General features: G+C 48.0%; 1 protein-coding gene across 1 annotated transcript in view; it reads left to right on the plus strand.

Annotated features, from left to right (window-relative positions):
* Positions 1-24,862: 24,862 nt before the first annotated feature.
* The window catches only part of TMA16 (translation machinery associated 16 homolog), a 437,797-nt gene continuing 435,692 nt past the window's right edge, over positions 24,863-26,967 (plus strand). The window contains exon 1 of the mRNA XM_078776272.1: positions 24,863-24,984. Within this exon, the coding sequence (XP_078632398.1) occupies positions 24,955-24,984 (30 nt within the window). The 5' untranslated portion in view covers positions 24,863-24,954. The remainder of the gene's footprint in view (positions 24,985-26,967) is intronic.

A 26,967-nucleotide genomic window follows, 5' to 3' on the forward strand; every position in this document is an offset into this window, starting at 1 on the left:
TTGTTGAAATGAAGATCAAATAGCTGCATGTTGAAATATGTTGAAAAAGTCAAAACTTTACATGGGGTGTACTTACTTTTTCACGTGACTGTATATATATTATATATATATATATATATATATATATATATATATATATATATATATATATATATATATATATATATATATATATATAATATATATATATATATATATATATATATATATATATATATATATATATATATATATATGTATATATATATATATATATATATATATATATATATGTTGGAACCCATCTGTGGATCGGTCCCATCGGCCGATGGGTCTGCGCCATCTGCGGATGTGTTGTTCACCTTGAAGGAATGTGTTGACAGAATGGTGCTCTTCAATCAGGTACACAGTCATTGGAATTACATGTGGTAGGAATTTAACAGAGAAGATTTTTAAATGTTTTATTATCTATTTCTACCCATCTATTTATACATTTTGTCAATACATTTTGTAATTAACAGATACATGGCAGTTTTAGTAAAGCTTTACATAACATACTCAACATTCATACAAAACATTAGGTGTTCTTCTGATAATGGCGGAGAGGAATGGTGGCAGGGTAGAGAGTGGCAGGTGCTGATGAAGGCGATGGCGAGGGTAAATGTAGTTTTGGTGGCAAGGATCCTGACCTTCCAACAGGGTCCGCACATCCGCAGATGGCGCAGACCCATCGGCCGATGGGTCTGCATTGTCATTTCTCGTGCATCCACAGATGGGTCAGACCCATCGGCCGATGGGACCGATCCACAGATGGGTTCCAACATATATATATATATATATATATATATATATATATATATATATATATATATATATGTTGTTGTGGATCTCTCGAAGCCCGTCGATGTACAGAGGGGGGGTTATTCCCTTTTCCCCCTCGGGTCTTCGAGTCCACGAGGCCGAGTCGCCACTCCCGTAGCGAGCGTGCGGAAGGGTATTGGGTCGAGTCCACACGTACCTTCGGTACCCATGCCGCCACGAGAACGGGGACTGGACCTCACACAAGCCATGCGAATCGGATACGCCGAGCGGTTTGCGTGTCACGTGACTTGTGCCGTTACTTTTATTGAAGCCGATTGTGCGGTTTTATTCGTGCGATGCTCGGCCAATCGTGAAATGACGGGAACAATCAAATAGAAGGAAGAACATAGGTTTATTTACAACTATACAAGAATCAGGATAAAGAGAAGAGACACAGAGCTGATACTTATTCAGTCTTAACTTAGCCCGGACAAGGGCCCACTCACTCACGCAGGGAAAAGAAGGATGGACAAGTTCGCGCTCCAAATGCGCCTTGGCGCCATTCACTCCGGAAAGCTCGCCGGGCGTGGCCCTTGGATGTTCGCGGCACCTGTGCAGGGAACGCAGGCACGGAGATCGTGCGTCTGTAGCCCCGGAATGGATCGTCTTCGCAAGCGCATTATTCACAGCCGCAGAGCGCAGGGCACAGGGAGAGTTCGTGTACAGAGAGGGCTTATAACAAGCAAACAAATTCACTCGTGGCTACGACGTCTCTTTCTCACTGGGACTTGGTCACTGTTGCACTCTCTCACAACGCTCATGAACCATGAACCAATCACGACCCAACTCTCTCTCGCTCTCACTGATTCGTTCACTGGGGCACTCCCTCTCCGACTGTCGCGGGGGAGCCCGGAGCAGGGTTTTATGGCCCCGCCCCAGAGTCTTACCCGAATGTTCCAAGCCCCTCCTCTCGCTGCCGTTGTTAGCCACTCCCCTTGAGCTCCGATTGGCTGCTCGCCGCTTATGGGCCACTCCCCGGCAGCTCCTCCCTTCGGCCTGCCAGACTTGTTCCAGGCCTAGCACATGGCATTCTAGCCCAAAAGAACACCTAACTCACTGGCCTGCTCAATGCAAACTAACACAGGAAAGGAGACTACGCTTACATTTACTAAGAAATAACTGAACTAAAGCGAGGCTACATGTTGTGGTACAACTACCTACGAGGGGGGTCATTCTTTATTCTCAAAATCGCAACAATATATACATACATACATATATATATATATATATATATATATATATATATGTATATATATATATATATACATATATATATATATATATAAATATATATATATATTGTTACTGATCGCGGTTTAGATGTTATGATGGGCCGAGCGGATGGTCCAACCGCGACCGTTACAGGATCCCTGACTCACCCGATTCACCCAGAACTTTGGCCGTATCGCACCGCAGCTGCTCAATGAGGGAAAAGACTAAAACGACGAATGCAAAGAGGAAGACGAAGGCAAAGAAAGGTTTGGAAATACTACTGAATTTATTTACTATTTACACACATAAGCAAAAAGAAAGCAGTCACGTTTATTTACAAGCACATAAGACGCAGGTGACACAGTGAAAATACTAGCTTATACAGACTTAATTAACCCAGGGACAGAACAAACAAAACAAACTCACGTACACAAGAAGGGTGGAAAGGCAGGAGGTGGATGGCTGGAGGGAGAGGGAGGTCCAAGGGGGTCCTGCAGCACAACCGGCGCGTTTAGCAGCCGCCGTTCCTTCACGGCCTTGCTCAAACCGCCGTTCAGGCCCCCAAGCTGCTGTTGTGGCTGCTGTGGACGTCGCGTGCTTTGCTAGGCCTTGTCCGACTCGTCTGGTCCAACCCTCAACTCTTTCTTGGCCCACTCACTCTTTACCACCGACTCCTCACCGCAACCAACGCAACCAACTGACCACCACCACCGACTCCTCACCGCAACCAACTGACCACCGACTCTACTGACTGACTCTTCACGACTCTCCCCCGACCAACTCACTTGCTTCTTGCGTGCGCGCCTTTTATAGCGCCTCCGGAGATTAAGCCGCCGGCCTTCAGGACACGCCCATCGGGGTGCTCACCTCGGCCCTGGTTGGTCGCGCGACCCTCTGGCTCTGCCCTTGATGACGACGGGCGGGCACGCCTTTCTTCTCCGACCCGAGCACAGGTTCAATGGCGGTTTTGGAGGGGAGGTAATATGGGCAATCGAGGCTCGGCAATGACGAAAGGGGATGTGAGGGAAATGGGGATTTTGGGGATGGGAATGAAAGGGGATCTATTCTCTTTCACTGGTGCAATGGAGTACTTCAATTAATGGGAGACACAGCCTTACCCTAAAACACAGAATAAGAGATAACTATCAACAGGGGTATTCTATTACTTGGCTGACGTGTATGCTTGTGGACTAATTATGGGATGCCCTTTCACCTTTACACAGCTCCGGAGGCAGGGGGGCGCAGAATAACCAATAATAACAATAATACAGCACACAATAAAAAAAATACAGTTCTCATCTCCGCAACACTGCACCCTCCTCCTCTTAGGCACGTCCCGGGCCTACAACTTTTATTTAGTGTGACACGTAGGTGTAGTTCCCTCTACTTTTAACCTGACCCTGAGTGCGACAGTTTTAAAACATAAATAAATGTGTCCCGCTGCTCCATTGCACCCTGCCGAACAGACTTACGCCCACAGTTAACCGAATTGCGGAATGGTCTTCAAACTATACACTGATGGTGGGAAGCATTATTTACAATTGACGCTACTTTATTTACAAGACTAACCCAGGACCTGTGTTTGTTCTTTCTGGGGGGGGAGACAGTCTGCTCTGCATCAATGCACCATGAAAGCACCCAAAAACGCACCAATACACACCCAAGCACCAATCGGTGCAGTCACCATAGTTCATCAGTGTTCAAGAATAAAAAATAAATCAACTACCCCTAACCCTGCAGGTGATCTCTTGCTCTTCGGCTCCCTCTGCTGGTTATTATTATTTGTTCTTCCAGATGTTGTCTTTCTTTCATTTTCTTACTGGCGGCCTATTTGCAATAAAGTGTGCCCAACGGGTCCATTTTATTTTCTTTATTTATGGCCCACAGGGCCGACTACGTGTCGTTCACCTGTGGGGCATCGGTGCCCTGTGGCCAAGGTCCGCCAGCAAGATTTCGGGCCCTCATGGCCGGTTCCAGCACAGGGGCCATGCCCCAACCCATGGGGTCCATAAGTGGTGCTCGGCCACAGACATGTGGTCCATAATGTGGTGCATCGATGCAGACAGCTGGTTCTGAGAGTTCCGGGCGCACAATGGCCGACTCACGCACGCTCCCCTCGGCGCCCCATAGCGCACAGGTCATGTGGGAGACAAAAGAGGGACAATTGAGCGAGGGGTAAGGTCACAAGGGTACACATCAATAAGGCAATGCAAGGCGAAATGCGTACGGAGGGCGAAGTGAGAAAGCTCGTCCCTACCGTACGTCACCCCCCTGTCACCTACACTACCCTTGCCCTTACCCCATATTTACAAAAATCTACACATTACCAATCCGTCGCTACTGTCACGTCTCCCCCATATTTCCCCTATACCAAATTCGTCACCACAATCCCTCTATTCAAAATTTGCCATCACCCAATTCGTCATCAATCCTCATAAGGAGGAAGAGATGGAACATCAAAGCACAATGTCACACCCACGTCATGATGCGTCTCACAATCCAAACATTTGCATCATAAAAAATAATCAAAACATGGCATGGTGTGGAGTACCTGTCACCTCAGGTGAGTGGATGCAGATGGTGCGAGGAGATCCTTCATCCTAACTATCCTCTAAATGATTTTAACACACTTTACACTACCCGGGGTCTTTCCCTGCCAATCCATTGGCCAACTTACACTATGGGTTCTAAAAACCAATTCCCATTGACCAAACTGTGGTGCTTCTCAATTTGGGGTCTCACTCCCCCGATTCATCTCCCGGTGCCCTCGCACAATTTCTGGGCTGCGACGTGTAGCTCTCCCAGCAGGTCTACCCACCTGCACACCTCCACCACTGCAGTTGCCACCCGAGCTTACCTAGCTCCTCACCCTAACCTAACTAACTGGGGACAGCCCCTCCTGGCTCTGTCACCCCACTCGGTGCCCTCTGGCACTGGGCTACCCGGGTCCGTCCTCCGGATCCTCGGGCCCCATCCACAACAACTACTACCGGCTCCCAGAGCCCACCTGCGGCCTCACCTGGCCGACATCCTCACAGTGGTGGAGCGCCCAACCAACTACACACACTAACAGGCTACACGCCCAGCCATTTCCACAACACTAATGCACCCATCCAAAGACCATTTTTTCACCCGCACCACAGATGCCAATATCCCACCACAATTTACCTATACCCTCTACCTAACACTTACACTACCCGCCCCGGGTATCCGTGATGGGGGTCCACTCTTCCCCCATTCACACCTTCGCACCACCCACTCCACTCCACAATTTCCGCCATACTCACTCCACGACCATCCATTCCAATACTCCATTTATTCCACACTACCATTTATTCCACACAGCCACATACACCTGTGGTTGCACACCTGTGCCCTCACACCTGGTGCCACCTGCACCCTCCTTTCTTCCTGGACCATTTGGTCAGCACAACACGCAATCACCACTACTCCCTCATACACTGCTCCATTCACCTGTTCAGTTGCACACCTGTGCAATCACACCTGTTCAATCGCACCTGTTCAATCTCACCTGTTCAATCTTCAAACACACGGCATCATCTCAGCTAACTACTCCCCTCTGAAACTTGCGCTTCCCAGTCGTCCCTTTAAACTATTGCGCTCCCACATCATTATCATCCATACTAATCTACCTGCGTCCCCACTACAGGTATCAGTCACTATCTAAACTTAACGTTACCTAATGTCATCTTCGCTAGATCCCTATCAATATCCTAACCCACCCGGGCTAGTTTTCACTGCCATACACCCCATAAACTATAGCGCATTTGCCCCACCGTCTGTGAGGGATGGTGGATTTGCCATCCCACCACATCGGGGAGGTCCTACTATCAATTTTGCTCGTCCAAATTCAACCAATCAAAAATTCTGCCAATCATCTGCCAATCATCAAATTTTGCTTTTTTTTTTTTTTTTCGAATTTCGGGGCCAAAACACTATCCTCATCACCCGTCTACTTATTACATCCTCTCGGTGCGCCAATTCCCTTCCAAAGCTCGGCTTCGTACAGCCGAGCAATGAACGCGGGTTCTTTGGTGCCAGCGGCTGGATACGTCCCGCCTTCGTGGCAGGGACGGGGGCTTACCCGGGCCGAGATCCCACGCACCACCTCGGCGTGGAGCCATCCAATGTCCCGATCTCGACCTGCCGGCACGTCTCAACAAAAAGTGGTCGCCATGACGACCCTTCCTATCGGGCTGCCCGCTCCGCCTAGTGGAGCCCGGACGCGGCCGTTCCAAGCGAGGCACAGCGTGGATCGCGTACGGCGGTTCTTTCGAAACCGCCGTGGTTCGGATCCCCGCTGGTCCTCGCGGCACGCGAAGCTGCCCGACGCGCACCGAGGGCCCGATTCGGCTATAAGTCGTTCTAACCTCTAACCCGGTTACCGTCGATGCTTCACCTGCATGCTTACATGCGTACGCTACCCCTTTCTTGCTCATACCTCCAGCCGTTTCCATGCTCCTCGTCGTACCTTCTCTTACACACCCAGGTACACTCATTCCACTCCCAGCCTTGGTCACACACCTGACCACCGAACACCTTGGCACACATTCGTCGCTCGCACACCTCACCAACACACCTCTTCGCGCCCCCTCCTCGGTCACCTCCTCTGTGACAATCACAGGTGTACTCTCACCCGCACACCCAACCACGTGCCTCACGACCAAGTCAAGTGTGCATTCCCACACACGCTCTACCATTCCAGGTGTGCATCCTTCCATTCCAGGTGTACATCCTCGCTCACCTGTCACAACCAACTCACGCTCCGTGTCACTCTCACTACTTTCACCACCACTCTTGACAACGCGCTCACCCTTACTCTCGACAGCGCACTCTTTCCCCATGCACCCGTCCGTTACACACCTTTCTCGCGCACACTCTTCCGTTACATCGTCTGTAACGCTCACCACAGGCGTACACTTTCTCGTTACATCCTCTGTAACACTCACCACACCGCGCTTCCATGTACCCCCTTGCACACGCGCTTCGACCAACTCACTCTTGACGGCACACTCTCCCGTTACATCCTCTGTAACACTCCTCACTACGCGCTTCCATGTGCTCCCTCGCACACGCGCTACGACCGACTCACTCTCGACAGCACACTCACTGGTCGGTGCGCACTTTTTCCTCACACACCCCATGGTCGGACATTCTCGCACACCTCTTTTTTCGCACACCAGACCTGTCGCACACTTCACCAACGGCCTTTCACGAACACCCGGATCCAAACCAATCCCCAAGCCGACTGAAGCTTTCCTCACATCATGTACATTTCCGATTATATCGCCACTCATCTTGGCGCCTCGTCTCCGCACCTCTTTTGCCACCTGCAAACTCTTTATTTGGTTAGTGAGCAGCACATTATGAGTTGAGCACCGACCTTGTACCAATTCCATTACCTCCTCCTGGATTTCTCTCTTAGTTTCTGTCCGTCTCTTCTTAATTTCACTCACCTCTTCTTCCACTTCCTCTAATTTTTGTTTAACCTCTTTTATTTCTCGGTGCGTCTCCTCAAGTTCGTCCTCTAAGGCTACCGTGACCGTCTCTATGTGCATCCTCACCTCTCGGTCCTTTGTCTCCATTATCTCTGTCACCTCGTCCACCCTCATTGTCAGTTCCTCACGCACCATCTGACATTGCCTCTGTGTCGCTATTAATTCGTTTTTAATTTCTTTTTGTGTCGCCTTTAACCCTCCGAGTACTGCAGTGTTCCTTTGAACCTGCTCCACTAACTCCGTCTGTCCCTCTGTCAGCTGTTCCACCTCCTCCGTCAGATCTTCTATTCCCCCTTGTAACTTTGCCGTATTATTCCTCACCTCTTTCTCCATACGCTTCTCACCTCGCTTTACCTCCTCGCCTAGCCCCGAAACCTCCTCACTCACACCTCGTCGTATCTCCTCTTTCATCTCCTCTATTTCCTTTGTAGATGCCACCCTCATCTGTCCCAATTCATCCCTCTGAGCATCCAATTTGGTTTCTACCCCGATTTTTACCTCCTCTATCTGCTCTCCCATTTGTTTGATTTCCCTGGCAGATTGTTCCCCTATTTCCCGCAATTTGTCCTCCATCCTATTTTCTAACCCCATTAACCCATTTTTCACCTCTTTTATCCCGTTGTCTAACCCCTCAAAATTATTGTCTAACTTCCCAAATTTCTTGTCTAACTCCTCAAAATTATTGTCTAACTTCCCAAATTTCTTGTCTAACTCCCCGATTTGATTTCCTAGTCGCTCCCCCATTCTGTTTTCCATTTTCTCACTATCAGCCCTTGCTTCGTCCCTCATTTTGTCCATAAAGGCCCCGATTTGTAGCAACAAAAGGTCCGAATCCAACGGCGGCGCTGCTACTGTCGCGGGCGCGGCAAAATTTGGTGCCGCTACACCCACCCACCTCAACCGCCTCCTCATTGCTCCCCTCCATTTGATCCTGGGTTACTCCTAACCCCTCTATCTCTCCCACCGGCATCCCGTCGCCTTGACCAGCCATGGCGCGATTTCAAAATTCGGGTTTTGTAAAACAAAAGCAAATTTCGGCCGCTCCAAATTTTGACCAAATTTTTTTTTTTTTTTTAGATGTTTTAAAAATTTGGTTCGGGCCCCGAATCTCACTCCCCGACACCAATTGTTACTGATCGCGGTTTAGATGTTATGATGGGCCGAGCGGATGGTCCAACCGCGACCGTTACAGGATCCCTGACTCACCCGATTCACCCAGAACTTTGGCCGTATCGCACCGCAGCTGCTCAATGAGGGAAAAGACTAAAACGATGAATGCAAAGAGGAAGACGAAGGCAAAGAAAGGTTTGGAAATACTACTGAATTTATTTACTATTTACACACATAAGCAAAAAGAAAGCAGTCACGTTTATTTACAAGCACATAAGACGCAGGTGACACAGTGAAAATACTAGCTTATACAGACTTAATTAACCCAGGGACAGAACAAACAAAACAAACTCACGTACACAAGAAGGGTGGAAAGGCAGGAGGTGGATGGCTGGAGGGAGAGGGAGGTCCAAGGGGGTCCTGCAGCACAACCGGCGCGTTTAGCAGCCGCCGTTCCTTCACGGCCTTGCTCAAACCGCCGTTCAGGCCCCCAAGCTGCTGTTGTGGCTGCTGTGGACGTCGCGTGCTTTGCTAGGCCTTGTCCGACTCGTCTGGTCCAACCCTCAACTCTTTCTTGGCCCACTCACTCTTTACCACCGACTCCTCACCGCAACCAACGCAACCAACTGACCACCACCACCGACTCCTCACCGCAACCAACTGACCACCGACTCTACTGACTGACTCTTCACGACTCTCCCCCGACCAACTCACTTGCTTCTTGCGTGCGCGCCTTTTATAGCGCCTCCGGCGATTAAGCCGCCGGCCTTCAGGACACGCCCATCGGGGTGCTCACCTCGGCCCTGGTTGGTCGCGCGACCCTCTGGCTCCGCCCTTGATGACGACGGGCGGGCACGCCTTTCTTCCCCGACCCGAGCACAGGTTCAATGGCGGTTTTGGAGGGGAGGTAATATGGGCAATCGAGGCTCGGCAATGACGAAAGGGGATGTGAGGGAAATGGGGATTTTGGGGATGGGAATGAAAGGGGATCTATTCTCTTTCACTGGTGCAATGGAGTACTTCAATTAATGGGAGACACAGCCTTACCCTAAAACACAGAATAAGAGATAACTATCAACAGGGGTATTCTATTACTTGGCTGACGTGTATGCTTGTGGACTAATTATGGGATGCCCTTTCACCTTTACACAGCTCCGGAGGCAGGGGGGCGCAGAATAACCAATAATAACAATAATACTGCACACAATAAAAAAAATACAGTTCTCATCTCCGCAACAAAAAATATATATATATATATATACTGTATGTCATATTTATATGCAATGGTCAAAGCTCATGGAGGTGGTGAACAACAAAGAGTAGTAGGTTCACAAATCGATAAGGGGTGTTGGACAGTGGGACAGATAGGTGTACACAAGGAGAAAAGGTAGAATAACATAAAAACGAATAAAACAAGTTCGCTTTCACCCTGAGTGAAATTCAATTCAAGTTTTAACCTTTCTGAAACCAAAGCACTGAAAAACTATAACATTGCACTGTTCCAAGGGCTTGCCACCCAGCTTTGCCTTCCGTGACAAGTACACAGAAAGCTTGGCAGTGGCTATTAGAAAAACAAGTAATGTAGGTACACGATCATGTTTTGCAGGAAAACCAAAAATGAAAGCTTTCAAAGAAAAGGTGACACGCATTTTATGGAAAGAATAGTTTAACCAATGAAACAAAGGAGAGAGTCTTTCGCAATTAACAAAAGCATGAAACAAGTCTTCCCTTTCTGGACAAAAAGGACAACAACCAAGAATACGAGAAAGAAAAAACCAACAACAGCATTTGACGGACCATACCCAGTGGACTAACCACCACTGGAGATCACCAGTTATTTTGGACATAGGTCCAGCATACATTGCTTCCAAAACAAGTTCAAAGGGGGGTCTCCGACCCCAACAGTCGGACGAGTCGTCCTTGCCGTGTCCATATGTTTTATACCTCTCCCACCTCCCCCCAAGCCCTCTCCCTCCCACAGTTCTCCCGATGTCCCTGCTCTCAAATGTTGTGTTTGTGTCCTTCCCCCTCTCTCCCCATCTTGTCTACCGCTCCCCTTATTATATATTTTATGTGTCGGTTTGACTTTTTGTGTGATTAATGTTAGCTCTTTCACGAGCCTCGATCTTGTAAAAAATAAAACACCTGTACCGAGACGTCTGACCTCATGCCACTGAGTATTTAAAAGCTCTGATCTCTAGCATCTCCTGCTGATGAAATCCCACGATATTAAATAAGGCAATTCTCTGCATATGTATGTGTGTATGTATGCATGTACATCTGAAAATCATAGGAAAAAACTCCGCTGCCCCAATATCCACCAAAGTTTTCATACGAGTTGGTTGTGCACAAGGTCAGGTCAGGTCGTAGGCATCCGGTAAAAGATCCCCACACTGTGAGGAGGGGGGATATGACCCGAATTTCGCCTGATTTACAGCAAATTTTGCATTCTAGTTAGGTCGTGGGCACACAAAAACAACTGTGATCGAAGGATTTTGCTGCATAAAACCAGCATACAACTTAGGTGTGTCGGTCGATAATATACCCTAAAAGAGCAATTATTGCTTATCACAGCTAAAACGGGGATAATATAGACCCAGAGGAAATTAGAGATACAAGCTTTCATTATTTGCATGAAGTAGTCAAATTATATTGAGAAAGGAAAAATAAAAGAATTAAGCAAGTAGACCACATGTGTGATAACTGTCGATAGCACTAAATAATGAAAAGTTTGAATGTTCCATTTGGTAAGCCGGAAGGACGTGTTCATATATATACAATTCAACTAAGGACAAAGTAAAGACTTCAACTTGTCGATAATAATGACAAACAAGACTGCAACTGCATTAGCACAAATACCAGCAGTAATAGTCCTTGAGCCAACCGGCCATTTTTTGAAGTGAATGCTCCGGGGGGGGGGAGTAATTCTCATTATGATTTTCCATTAGACCAATGTCTCAAGTGTCAGAAAAGGTGTGATGGACATCTGAGAACGGTAGCTTAGTGCCCGGATGGACGCCATCTTTGAAACCACCCAGCTCGAAAATGCCCATTTGGTGGGGTACATTGTTGCACGTGTATCTGGACTTCTATACTAGCTATCGATGTGCGGTTGACGACTAAATATACGTCCGATGTGTACCGTCTAAATAAAAAATAATATGAAGCATTTTGTTTTAGATTAATTATTATAAAAATCAATTATCGAAAAAAAATCATATATTTTTCAATATTTTATTATTAGACTTGTACTTTTTTTAGTGAAACAACACTGGTATGATTTTCCAAATTATGCATTGTGCTACACCGTTTATCTGTCTATAAAAATAACTCAAAAACTAAAACATATCATCCACCACGAGTGTACACAAAAAATATATGAAAAGGCATGCACTTTCCACAAACCGAAACTATGTCAGTTGGAATTTCCCGCCGATAATCAACCCACAGAACCCAGTGCCGAAAGTGACGTCAGTCTATTCTATATCTATATTCTATATTCTATATCTCAGTCTGAGATTTGTTGCGGTGACCTGATTAATTTCTGAGGGGGGGGGGGGGGGGTGGGTGGCTTAAGAACTAAAAGTGAACATGTTAGATGGCGCCACATACAACTCTATTATAGAGTTGTATTGTGGCGCCATCTAACATGTTCACTGACTTGGATGAGTATGTCTATGTAAGCTGGCGAGCTTTTCGGATATCGGAGTAATCTAACGTCAGTCTTTTTGTTCTTTCAGCTGAGATGGCCGGTGTCGAGGCGAAACGGGCGAAGATTGAACCTGAGTCCGGAACGTGCATCCTGTGCAGCAAGAAGTCGCCACTCTCTGAACTAAGCAAGGCAGCAGGCAACAGTTCTTGGAAGACATTGTGTGACGCAGCCGCAGTTAGAAACTTTTATCCAATTCTAAAGCTAGTCCAAGAAGGCGCAGTTGAACTTCCTAATATTCCAATATTATACCATAGGGCTTGTAGATCAGACTTCACTCACAAAAACCACCTAGCTACTTTGACCAATGCAGCTAGAAGTTCTTCAGTTGATACTGGCGATGCGGTGCGACGGCGATCATCACGGGAAGAGACAGGATGAACTTCAACGGTCTACGATGATAAATGCATTTTTTGCCAGCGTGCTTCAAAATTCATAAAAGGCAGTCGTACCCGTGAAACAGTTGTCTTGGCTGTTGAACTTCGAGCAGATAAGACAATAAGAGATGCTGCGACAGCTCGCAATGATGAGAGAGTTTTGGCATTGACTACACGAGATATGGTTGCAGCTGAGGCTCACTACCACTTCTCCTGCTATAGAAACTACACACGGCCCCAAAAACCTCAAGTAGAAACTGACATTGAAGATAATATCGAGAAAAAAGAAATGATACGATGTATATTCAATTTCATTCGCACTGACTTGTTCTTGAACCCGAGGATTGTTCCAATAGTTGATGTTGCAACAGATATCCTGTCTTCAGATACATTTTCAGTTGATGTTCGTGACTCCATCAAGAAGAATCTGCAGCGCACATTACAAAGAGAGTTTGGAGAATCGCTCATCTTCTTCAATGTGAAACACCGTGTATACTTGATGCCCGATAATCTGACAAAGCGAGAGATTGCTGCAGAGTGCGTAAACCTGAAAGCAGAAGTGAAAGCATTTGAACGAACGGACGGTGAAAGTAACATTGTGCGTGCAGCTACTTCACTGCGACACCAGATCAAAGATGCTCATTACAATGAACGTTGGCCGCCTCAGCCAGCAGAACTCACTTCAGATTACGTGAAGATACCAGATTCTCTTCGTGTATTTCTGCATACTTTGATTTGCGGGAGTGGGGGTAGCTCTGCGCGTGCCGACACACTGGTATGGTCGATGGCTCAAGATATCATCAATGCTGTACACCGGGGTACCATCAGAACATCGAAGCATGTCCTACTTCCGTGGGTCATGAAAACGCTCACCGGTAATACAGAGGTCATCAGAATATTGAATCGACTCGGGCACGGATGTTCGTACACAGTTCTGGAAGAAATCGAGACAGCGCTATGCATAGACAAATTAGCAAGTGTGGAGAAAGATACAGTACCACTTCCGTCACATGTGCACCCTTCGGTCCCGACTGTATTAGCATTCGATAACATCGACAGGCTAGAGGAATCGCTGAGTGGTGGCGGAACATCGCATCGCGTCAACGGTATCATCGTCCAACCGAAGTCGCAGTCGTGTTTGCCGCCCCAACCTCCATCGGCAGTATCCAAAGCAGATAAGAAGCGATCTATCCCGTCATCCAGCGATTTAGTTCCAATATACAGCGGTGGGAAACGAGAGGGCCCACCTGCAATCAAGCCTGCAGATCTTTCTGACACTCTTGCAGGCGCAACATCCCTTGCGCAGCGCCAAAATCACGTATGGATTATGACTCGCATGCTGGAACCATGCGACCAGACAATCAGTTCGTGGACTGGTTTCAACATCATGACTAGAGATCGTGTTCAGGTGACGGAAGATGTAGTTGGCTACCTGCCGACTATAAACGCGCCTGCCACAGATATGGCAACAGTGCAAGAAATCCTCAGAGAAGCTCTGAACATCATGTCATCACTTCAGCTTGAGCGTATACCGGTGGTGCTAGACCAGGCACTATTTGCTAAGGCGACCGAAATAGCATGGAAAGATGTCGATCGATATGGAAGAATCGTGCTCATGATGGGGAACTTCCATACCATCTGTAACTTCATGTCGAGCATTGGGAAAATGTTTGGAGATGCAGGCCTTCGGGATGTAGCTGTTGAGTCAGGAGTAATCGCTGAAGGTTCCATCAACAGGGTTCTGGAAGGCAAGCATTACAACCGTGCTGTGCGACTCCACAAGTTGATGTACGAGGCACTAATGCGCATCATTTGGAAGGGCTTCCAGGTGTGGATAGAAAGCAATCATCCTGACAAGGAACCCCAGATTCGAAGCACTGACCTCAAAATTCGCAGCATCAAGGAGGATGTTTGCCACGAGACTCTCGCTGCTGCTCTCGATGATGATTCATGTGTACAGAGCTTTGACATGTTCGCGAAATACCTACATTTTCTGCGAACCAAACATGGAGACCTGGCTCGCTTCTGGATGATGTATATTGATATGGTAGAGACCCTGCTGGGGTTGATTCGTGCGGATAGAGAAGGCGACTGGATGCTTCACTTGGCTTGTGTCAGAAGAGTGATCCCTTGGTGTTTCGCAATGAACAAGGTGAACTATGCTAGATATCTACCAGTGTACTATGCACAGATGACGCAACTCCACGAAACATGCCCCGAGTTGTACAGGCATTTCAATCAAGGCTACTTCTCCGTACAGCTTAGACCAGGGAATCCATTTGCCAGAATCGCTGTTGATCAGACAACAGAAGAAACAGTAAACAAAGATACGCAAACAGCTGGAGGAACACGAGGTTTTAGTCTTCGACAAGGGGCTGTGTCACGATACTATCTAACTGCAGAAAATCGGGCTACTGCACTGAGGCAACTACGAGAAACTATCCTTGTGAATGGCAGCGACACATCTCACGCCAAGCACCCTGACTTGTCTACTTCTCGCATCAAACGTGATGAGTCTGGCGTCACAGCTATCTGTGATCTACTGAAAAATGACTGGACCAATCCATTCGCCGATGATCCGTCATGTCTTCTCAGTATATCTACCGGAGCGGCTGCGAGGGAGGACGTTTCTAATGACCTACTCAACACCCTGCAAAAGGGGGAAGCGGCGTATCAAAGCTTCCAGAAACGTCTTGAAGAGGGAACAGGCTTTCATGACACATTGAACAAGCTAAACTTGAAGACCTTTGGTAAGATCAAGCAGAAAGTTGTGAAGGGCACAAACAAGGAGATCGTCCTGAGAGCTGACAGACAACTGTTTGCCACCATGATACTCATCGCCAAGACAAGGAACCTCGACATGCAACTTGTCCTTTGTCACCCACTAGGGCCGTTACCATGGTCTTTGGCAAACGTTGATGGGTCAATGAAAAAAACGAACAAAGCTGCACTTGCGAAACACATGGAAGGTCTTGTGGAACCAGCCGAGAACGTTGACAAGCGAAGTGCAACAATAATTGATGCGATGGCTCTCATACAAAAGATGCATGGCGAGAACGACACGTTCGAAGAACTATCTGACCGCATCCTTGCTGCAGCGCTTCACGCTGGTCAAGGCAGAGAGCGCATCGATGTTGTCTTTGACACATACACAGAAGAATCCATCAAAGCAGCTGAGCGTGTGAACCGCGGTTCAAATGAAGGCATCAGTTTCAGCGAGATCAGACCCGCACACAAAATCATGAACTGGCGGCGTCTCCTTGCTTGCAGCCAGACAAAGGAGAAACTGGTTGTGTTTCTGGCGGAGTCGTGGAAACATGAAACAAATCGCGAAAAGCTAGGCAACAGAACACTGTATGTCACCTGTGGTGAAAAATGTCTGGTACTGACCCGCGATAGGTGGAAGTTGGTGCAAGCACTCGAATGTAGCCACGAGGAAGCAGACACGCGTATGTTTCTCCACGCAAAGCACGCCGCTACCCACTACAAGACGATCATCTTAGTGGCAGATGACACCGACGTTCTGATCATCAGTCTTCATCTCAGCAGAACCATCGATAGTCAGCTCTTCATCAGACGAGGAACAAAGGTTCGAGTCAGAATGATCGACGTTGGAAAGTTGGCTGCGGTATTGGGGTCTGGAGTTTGCAGTGCATTGCCAGGGCTTCATGCATGGAGCGGGTGTGACACTGTGAGTGCTCTGGCTAGCCAAGGAAAGATAAAGGCTTTGAAGCTTGTGCAAGCGAATGAGCTGTATCTTCAAGCATTCACAGATCTGGGATCTTCGTGGAATGTACCAACAGACGTCTTCAATAGCATTCAGGCCTTCACGTGTCAGCTGTACGCCAAGAACACGAAGATCGTCGGTGTTAATTCGCTCCGTTATCACATGTTCTGTGCAAAGAAGGGCCAGATCGAATCTGGACAATTGCCGCCTTGTGAAGACTCCTTGATGCAGCATACGCTTAGGGCCAACTATCAGGCGGCTATCTGGCGACGCAGCCTTGAAAACCTACCAGACGTCCCAACACCATCAGCAGGACATGGTTGGGAACTCGATGATGGCGGTTCGCTCACAATCCGATGGATGGCGGGTCTACCAGCTCCAGATGTCGTCTTGAATCTCATCTCATGCACATGCAGAAGGACGTGTCGACCGTCAGATTGCTCCTGCATACTGAATGGGTTGAAGTGCACTGTTGTGTGTAAGCTGCAGGGATGCTCCAACATGGTGCAGGATGATGCTATCGTGGCTCAGGATGCCAATGACTCTGATGGCGACTCTGATGATTAACTTTGTGTGCACTGTATATTGTATAGCATATGTTGTTCTCTATTATAATGCAGGCCAAATTGCCTGAAAATCTTTATAGACAGATAAACGGTTTAGCAAAATGTATAATTTGGAAGATCATACCGGTGTTATTTGACTAAAACATGACATGTTCAATGATACCTCCGCTTGCTTATTAGGAATATACATCCTATGGTGTTAAAATCAGCTCCATACGTCTTTCCAAACTCTAGTAATGAATAATTAATATAATTGGCGGCCATTTTGAAATCCAAGATGGCCACCAAAGTGCAGATTTCCTATGTAACAATTTCCGCCTGCTTATTAGATATCGTATGGTGTTAAAATCCTCTCCGTACGACATTCCTAACTTGCGTTATCGTCAGAATAGATAATGCCAGCGGCGGCCTAAGTCATTTTATGCCTCTTTACATTTATTTGTTGTAAACTCGTGGTGGGTGATATGTTTTAGTTTTTGAGTTATTTTTATAGACAGATAAACGGTGTAGCACAATGCATAATTTGGAAAATCATACCAGTGTTGTTTCACTAAAAAAAGTACAAGTCTAATAATAAAATATTGAAAAATATATGATTTTTTTTCGATAATTGATTTTTATAATAATTAATCTAAAACAAAATGCTTCATATTATTTTTTATTTAGACGGTACACATCGGACGTATATTTAGTCGTCAACCGCACATCGATAGCTAGTATAGAAGTCCAGATACACGTGCAACAATGTACCCCACCAAATGGGCATTTTCGAGCTGGGTGGTTTCAAAGATGGCGTCCATCCGGGCACTAAGCTACCGTTCTCAGATGTCCATCACACCTTTTCTGACACTTGAGACATTGGTCTAATGGAAAATCATAATGAGAATTACTCCCCCCGCCGGAGCATTACTTTTGGTCTGGCTCAAGGACTATAATGTTGTTGTGACTTTGTAATCGAAATTGAAGTTTGAGTCATCAAGTATGAAGCTTGAGTACAGAGTCTGAAAGTACACATTTGTGTACAATTGTAAATGTTACATAAACACAAGCACACACACATTTATGCATATATATATTTTTTTTTTTTTTTTTTTTTAAATAAATAAACATGAGGTAAATTCCTGCGTGGGGCTAGTGTGAAAAAATCTGACTCAACCCGGGAATCAAACCCACTGACCTCATCACTTGCGCCGTGGTAGCCCACTGAGCTATTGAGTCTCCAAGATATCCTCAGAGATTTCTCACACTAACACTGCGAGCTTCATAATGGCCGTTGTCTTACGTGCCTGCTAGGCAGACCCCGGATGTGAGTGTATGTATGTGTATGTGTATGTAAGTGTGTGAAAGTGCATTGAAGATTAACTTATCTTGCAATTTAATCCAGACGGCAACTGGATTAGCACAAATACCAGCAGTAATGTTGTTGTGACGTTGCAATCGAAATTGAAGTTTGAGCCATCAAGTATGAAGCTTGAGTGCAGAGTCTGAAAGTACACATTTGTGTACAATTGTAAATGTTACATAAACACACACACATTTATATTTATATATTGTTGCGGTTTTGAGAACCCTTCACTAGTAAATACTTGTAAATAACAACTTGTAAATATTACCTTTGTAACGATAAAGTGTCACAAATGTCACTTACTTTTTCCACATGCGTAATTTGCATTTATGTTTATTTAAATGATACAATGGACGACAAAATGTAAATGTTTCATGATATTTGTTATATTATATCACCTTTATCTATCAATATTGTTGAAATGAATATCAAATAGCTGTATGTTGAAATATGTTGAAAAAGTCAAAACTTTACATTGGGTGTACTTACTTTTTCACGTGACTGTATATGTATATATAAATATATATATATATATATATATATATATATATATATTGTTGCGGATATGGGATTTGGCCTCCATCCATATCCGCTTGTAAATATTCCCCTATTTCCCCAATACTCCCCAACTATCCCCAATCCCCCATTCCCTAGTCCCATTATCTGTAAACAACACTCTGTAGCCCCGACCTTCCCCTTTTTCCCCCATTAAATGTCGTACCCAGGTTCACCGCATCTCACGTAGGCAAAGTCTTGCTAGTTATTCTTAGTCTATGTCAGTTAAGGACTCGTTTCCATTAATTCTGACTCTTCGTTGCACCAGAATGTGATTGTATGGCACCATTAGTAAGTTTAGGACCTCCCAATACCTCCCCGCATCTCTTCCTCATGGAACAACAACACCAACAACAACAACAGTGGCGGCGGCGCGGGGAGTGTGCGTCCTCACTCCGGCTTGGTTAGCCGCCATTGAACATGTGCTCCGACGGGGTTACCACGCAGGGGCTCACTGTCAGCTCCTCGTCAAGGGCGGAGCCCGGTAACCCCCCGCACCCAATAAGAAGCGGCGGACCGATTCCATCTGGGGCGGAGCTAACGAGCCGAGGGCGTGTCACTCCCCCCTGGGCATGCGCAGGAAGACGGAGGTGACGTCAGATGCGCCTCAGCTTGAAGAGAAACGGACGCCACCTCCAGCACGACGATACCTACCCGCATCTCTGGACCGGACTGGGTCGATTCTGCCCCTGAGCCAAGGTGCACCTTGAGCTATCGACTGCCTGCCCTTCCTTGCCATCAATCCCTGTGTGAGTCAGTCTTGTCCCGTTTGTCTGTGGTCTGTCGGGAATAAGATAAGACTGTGTCTAAGTGCCCATCTTGTTGTGCTGTACCTCTTGCCGTGTAATCTAACCGTTCTGCATAACCAATATTATATCCTCCTCCGGAGGTCTTGAGAACTGTACCCCTTGTGTCGTTGCCTTAATCCCAGCCGTTGTGTCCTTTCCTTCATTGATTTAGCGTAGCGCGATTCGGCCAACGTTCGAGTGTAATCGGGTAACTTGTGCGAACACGGCGGCCATTCCGCTCGGTCAAGCAACATCTAAGTCGTGTCCGTAACAATTGGTTGTCAGGAGTTGGATTCGGACCTGGGACTAAATTTGTTAGGCCCAAATTTTGGAACACCAATTGTACTATTAGATTAACAATTGGTGTCGGGAAGTGGGATCGGACCCGGAGCGCGTTTCACGCGCTCGAAATTATAACGGCGAAATTTGATTGTGTTTTACAAAAATAAAAACCCGAATTTTGAAAGTCGCGCTATGGCGGATCAAGACGGCTGGGTTCCGGTAGAGGAGAGTGAGGCAGGGTCGATCCAGGACCAAATTGAGGGACATGAGGAGAGCGAAGCAGTGAGGGTAGCAGGGTCGCAAAATGGCGTCGTCGCGCACGAGGTTGCGGGCGCGCAAAATGGCGCCTCGCACATAGCTACGGCGGCCGCACCCGCTGCACAAGTGGGAGGGATGGCCCAAATGCAGGCCATCATGGAGCAATTTATGGCGCAAATGCAGGCGTCCCTCAAACTGCAGAGTGAGCAATTAGGGGTAATGGGAAACCAAATGGGGGTAATGGGGAACCGGATGGAGGCTCAGAGTGAGCAAATGGGGGTAATGAGGGACGAAGCGAGGGGTACCGGTGAGGGGTTAGACAATGGGATAAAAGAGGTAAAGAATGGGTTAATGGGGGTAGAAAACAGAATGGCCGCTCAAGAGAATCAAATGGATGGGATGCAAAAGGGGTTAGAGGGGTTAGAAAACAGTATGGAAGGCAAATTGAGGGACATGAGGGACCAAGCGGAAAGGGAAGTTAAACAAATGGGGCAGCAGATAGAGGGGGTCAGAATGGGGGTAGAAACTAAACTGGATGCTCACAGGGAGGAAATGGAGCAGATGAGGGTGGCATCTGGGCAGGAGATGCAAGTGATGGGAGAAGAGATCAGAAGAGGGGTGAGTGAGGAGGTCGGAGGAGTGCGCGAGGAGGTGAGGCACTGTAAGGAGCGCATGGAGAAGGAGGTGAGAAAGGGGACTGTAAAATTGCAAGGTGGTATAGAGGAGTTGACGCTGGGAGTAGAACAACTGACAGTGGGACAAAAGGAGTTGGGGGACCAGGTAAAGAAGAACACAGCGGTAATAGAGGGTTTAAAATCGACACAGAAGGAGATGAAAAAGGACGTAGGGGTAATTAAAAAAGAGTGTCAGACGGTACATGAGGACCTGACGAGGAAAATGGACAAGGTGGTAGAGGTGATGGAGGTTAAAGAGCGGGAGGTGCGGGAGCACATAGAAAAAAATTAAGTGGAGTTAGAGGAAGAACTTAAAGGGGCGCACGAGGAGATGAAGGAGGTGAAGCAGAAATTAGAAGAAGTGGAAGAAGGGGTGAGCGAAATTAAGAAGCGATGGAGAGAGGATAAGAAAGAGATAAAGGAGGAAGTAAAAGAATTGGTCCAAAGTCTGTGTTCGGATCGTGATGATGTGCTCATTAACCGGATGAGGGATTCGCAGGTGATGGAGGAGAAGCGAAGAGAAAGAGGACCCGGTGTAAGTGGTGACCAATATGGTCGTGCGTATGATGCGCCAGGTGATTTAAGAAGCTTGGGGGTCGAGATGGACCCGGGTGTTCGTGAGAGGCCGTTGGTGAAGTGTGCGACAGGTCTGGTGTGCGAAAAAGGAGGTGTGCGAGAAAGTCCGACTCTGGGGTGTGTGAGGAAAAAGTGCGTGCCAAGGAGTGAGGGTGCTGGCGAGAGTGAGTCGGTCGTAGCGCGTGTGCGAGGGAGCACATGGAAGCGCGGTGTGGTAAGTGTTATAGAGGGTGTGACGGGAGAGTGTGCGCAAGAGTGTGCGCGAGAAAGGTGTGTGACGGACAGGTGCATGGGGAAAGAGTGCGCTGTCAAAGGCAAGGAAGAATGCACGCCTGTGGTGAGTGTTACAGAGGGTGTGACGGGAGAGTGTGCGCAAGAGTGTGCGTGAGAAAGGTGTGTGACGGACAGGTGCATGGGGAAAGAGTGCGCTGTCAAAGGCAAGGAAGAATGCACGCCTGTGGGGAGTGTTACAGAGGGTGTGACGGGAGAGTGTGCGCAAGAGTGTGTGCGAGAAAGGTGTGTAACGGACAGGTGCATGAGGAAAGAGTGCGCTGTCGGGAGTAAGGGTGAGTGCGTTGTCAAGAGTGGTGGTGAGAGTAGTGAGAGTGACAATGAGCGTGAGTTGGTTGTGACAGGTGAGCGAGGATGTACACCTGGAATGGAAGGATGCACACCTGGAATGGTAGAGCGTGAGTGGGAATGCACGCTGGAATTGGTAGTGAGGCACGTGGTTGGGTGTGCGAGTGAGAGCACACCTGTGATTGTCACAGAGGAGGTGACCGAGGAGGGGGCGCGAAGAGGTGTGTTGGTGAGGTGTGCGAGCGACGAATGTGTGCCAAGGTGTTCGGTGGTCAGGTGTGTGACCAAGTCGGTAACCGGAATGAGTGTACCGAGGTGTGTAAGAAAAGGTACGACGAGGAGCATGGAAACGGCTGCATGTATGAGCAAGAAAGGGGTAGCGTATGCTTGTAAGCATCCAGGTGAGGCATCGACGGTAACCGGGTTAGAGGTTAGAACGACTTATAGCCGAATCGGGCCCTCGGTGCGTGCCGGGCTTCGGGTGCCGCGAGAACCAGCGGGGATCCGAGCCACGGCGGGTTCGAAAGGACCGCCGTACGCGATCCACGCTGGGCCTCGCTTTGAACGGCCGCGTCCGTGCTCCACTAGGCGGAGCGGGCAGCCCGATAGGAAGGGTCGTCATGGCGACCACTTTTTGTTGAGGCATTCCGGCAGGTCGAGATCGGGCCATGGGATGGCTCCGTGCCGAGATGGTGCGTGGGATCTCGGCCCGGGTAAACCTCCTTCCCTGCACCGAAAGCCGGACGCATCCAGCCGCTGGCACAGAACAACCCGCATTCATGGCTTGGCTGTACGAAGCCGAGCTTTAGAAGTGAATTGGCGCACCGAGAGGCATTAGTAAGTAGACTGTAATGACGAGGATAGTGTTTTGGCCCCAAAATTAGAAAAAAAACAAAATTTGATGATTGGCAAGGGATTGGCAGTAATGATTGGCAGATGATGAGTAGTGATTGGCAATTTTTTGATTTGTCGAAATTTGATGTGCAAAATTGGTAGTGGGAGATGCCCGATGTGGTGGGATGGCAACTCTGTCATCCCTCACAAAAGTGGGGCAAATGCGCGATAGCTTATGGGGTGTATGGCAGTGAAAACTAGCCCGGGTGGGTTAGGTTATATTGATAGGGATCTAGCGAAGATGACATTAGGTAACGTTAAGGTTAGTTAGTGACTGATACCTGTAGTGGGGACGCAGGTAGTTTAGTGTGGATGATAATGACGAGGGAGCGCAATAGTTTAAAGGGACGACTGGGAAGCGCAAGTTTCAGAGGGGAGTAGTTAGATGAGATGATGCTGTGTGAGAACTGGACAGGTGTGTGGAGCAGTGTATGAGTAGTGAGTGTTGTGGATCAGCGCGAATGCGCTTGGGGAGAGAAGGGTGCAGGCGGCACCAAGTATGAGAGCCCAGGTGTGCAAGTACAGGTGTGTGGAGTACATGGAGTAAGTGGTACGGAGTGGTGTGCATGGTGCGAAGGTGTGGATGGGGGAAGAGTGGACCCCTTTCACGAGTACCCGGGGCGGGTAGTGTAAGTGTTAGGTAGAGGGTATAGGTAAATTGTGGTTGGATATTGGCATTTGTGGTGCGGTTGCAGAATGGTATTGTGGATGGGTGCATTAGTGTTGTGGAAATGGCTGGGCGTGTAGCCTGTTAGTGTGTGTAGTTGGTTTGGGCACTCCACCACTGTGAGGATGTCGGCCAGGTGAGGCCGCAGGTGGGCTCTGGGAGCCGTTAGTGTCAGTGGGTGCCTGAGGATCCCGGGTGTGGATCGGGCAGCCCATGCCAGAGGGGGCACTGAGGGGGTGAGAGTGCGAGAGGGCCTTCCCCAGTTAGTTAGGTTAGGGTGAGGAGCAGGTAAGCTCGGGTGGCAACTACAGTGGTAGAGGTGTGCAGGTGGGTAGACCTGTTGGGAGAGCTGCACGTCGCAGCCCAGAAATTGTGCGAGGGCACCGGGAGATGAATCGGGGGAGTGAGACCCCAAATTGAGAGGAACCACAGATTGGTCAATGGGAATTGGTTTTTAGAACCCATAGTGTAAGTGGGCCAATGGTTTGGCAGGAGAAAGACCCCGGGTAATGTAAAGTTGTTAAAGTCATTTAGGAAATAGTTAGGATTGATGAACCTGTCGCACCATACGCAGCCACTTACCTGAGGTGATGATGATGACTCCACACCTGTGTTTTCTTTGTTCTGTGTGCAGGAAATGAGAATTGCTGTGTGGATTTGTGAGACGCATCACGACGTGGATGAGACATTGGGGTGATTCCATCTCTCCCTCCTTAGGAGGGACTGATGATGAATTGGTGATGGCAAATTTTGCTGTTGAGTTGGAGATGGCAAATTGTGATGAGAGTTGGAAATGGCAAATTTGATTGGTTAGGAGGGAGAGAAGACGAATTTGGTTTATGGGAGGAACGGGGAAGACAGTAGGGACGTTTGTTGATTTGTAAAGTAGATGTTTATGGGTAGTGTTGTGTTTTGTGGATACAGTAAGGGGTAAGGGAGGGGCAATGTAGGTTACCTGGTGGGGGGGGGGGGGGGGCGTACGGTAGGAACGTACCTGTCTCACCTGGTTCCCATGTGCCCCCAGTGTGCATTACCTTATATTGCGTGCACTTTTGCGCCCTTACCACCTTACTCACTTGTTTCTTTTGTCTCCCACCTCCGAGGATCTGGCTTTGGGGCAGAGAGAGAGGAGAGAGAGGTGCTGGCTCCGCAGTTGTGGGCCTGCACTTTCGCTGCTTGCTGCCTGGATCGATACACCATATGGACCGCAATTTTTGTGGCCGCCCACAATGGACCGCAGTTCTTTTGCGGGCAAGCACCACCCGTTGATGGACCTATGGGTCAACGTGGCACCTATGCCATACAGGTGAACCACAAATAGTTGGCCCCCTGACGGCCACAATTTAGAAATGGACGCGGTTGGCGCCTTTCTTTATTTTTGAAGGAAGCCAGAACACCAAGTGGGCTCCAAGGCAAGACCAGCGGCAGAACATCGGCCGGCTGCGACACCACCGGTGATTATCGAACACTTTATTGGTGCACCGGATGGTGCTGACTGTACATGATGGGGTGGTGCTTTTGGTGCTTGGATGGGGTGCTCTGCACATTATTAAAGGCCGTAGGGCCACAGAGCACTCGTGGGTTGGTGTATCGATGCTGGCATGCGTGCTCTCTCTCTATGCATAACATCTGCATGTGTTCCTCCAATAACAGGTCCTGGATCGTAGTGTAAATATCAGTGTAGTCTTGTGTAAATAATGCTCCCTACCGGCTGTATGTTTAGTTTGAGGATTCTTTCCGCGATTCGGTTATCCTGTGGGTGTGTTTCTGAGAGGAGAAGGGTGCAACGTCGCAGGGGGACATATTTACTCATTTGTGAACATCTGTAAAACTGTCGCACTCAGGGTTGAGTTAATAGTAGAGGGAACTACATCTGAGTGCCACACTAACGTAGGTAAAAATTTATCGGGTCGGGACGCCCCGAGGTAGAGAAGGGTGCAATGTTGCGGATATGGGATTTGGCCTCCATCCATATCCGCTTGTAAATATTCCCCTATTTCCCCAATACTCCCCAACTATCCCCAATCCCCCATTCCCTAGTCCCATTATCTGTAAACAACACTCTGTAGCCCCGACCTTCCCATTTTTCCCCCATTAAATGTCGTACCCAGGTTCACCGCATCTCACGTAGGCAACTATAGGACATCTTGCTAGTTATTCTTAGTCTATGTCAGTTAAGGACTCGTTTCCATTAATTCTGACTCTTCGTTGCACCAGAATGTGATTGTATGGCACCATTAGTAAGTTTAGGACCTCCCAATACCTCCCCGCATCTCTTCCTCATGGAACAACAACACCAACAACAACAACAGCGGCGGCGGCGCGGGGAGTGTGCGTCCTCACTCCGGCTTGGTTAGCCGCCATTGAACATGTGCTCCGATGGGGTTACCACGCAGGGGCTCACTGTCAGCTCCTCGTCAAGGGCGGAGCCCGGTAACCCCCCGCACCCAATAAGAAGCGGCGGACCGATTCCATCTGGGGCGGAGCTAACGAGCCGAGGGCGTGTCACTCCCCGCTGGGCATGCGCAGGAAGACGGAGGTGACGTCAGATGCGCCTCAGCTTGAAGAGAAACGGACGCCACCTCCAGCGCGACGATACCTACCCGCATCTCTGGACCGGACCGGGTCGATTCTGCCCCTGAGCCAAGGTGCACCTTGAGCTATCGACTGCCTGCCCTTCCTTGCCATCAATCCCTGTGTGAGTCAGTCTTGTCCCGTTTGTCTGTGGTCTGTCAGGAATAAGATAAGACTGTGTCTAAGTGCCCATCTTGCTGTGCTGTACCTCTTGCCGTGTAATCTAACCGTTCTGCATAACCAATATTATATCCTCCTCCGGAGGTCTTGAGAACTGTACCCCTTGTGTCGTTGCCTTAATCCCAGCCGTTGTGTCCTTTCCTTCATTGATTTAGCGTAGCGCGATTCGGCCAACGTTCGAGTGTAATCGGGTAACTTGTGCGAACACGGCGGCCATTCCGCTCGGTCAAGCAACATCTAAGTCGTGTCCGTAACAATATATATATATATATATATATATATATATATATATATTGTAACGAATTTGAGAAGTGTAACGGTTTTGAGAAGTGTAACAATTTTGGAGAAAGTGTAACGAATGTGAAAAGTATGGTTTTGTTGTGTGTAACACCCTCGTAATGTAAATAATGGTCGCAGCCGTCCTCCTAGTTAATTCCATGAAACTTACACACAGGCCACGATATATCTTTTTAAATAGTTTATTTCCTTATTCTATGTAGGCTAAATATGTGTTTCCCACTAGATTGACTCTGCA

Source organism: Myxine glutinosa, chromosome 4 (assembly GCF_964187855.1).
Source record: "Myxine glutinosa chromosome 4, kmMyxGlut1.1, whole genome shotgun sequence".
NCBI classification, from domain to species: Eukaryota; Metazoa; Chordata; class Myxini; order Myxiniformes; family Myxinidae; genus Myxine; species Myxine glutinosa.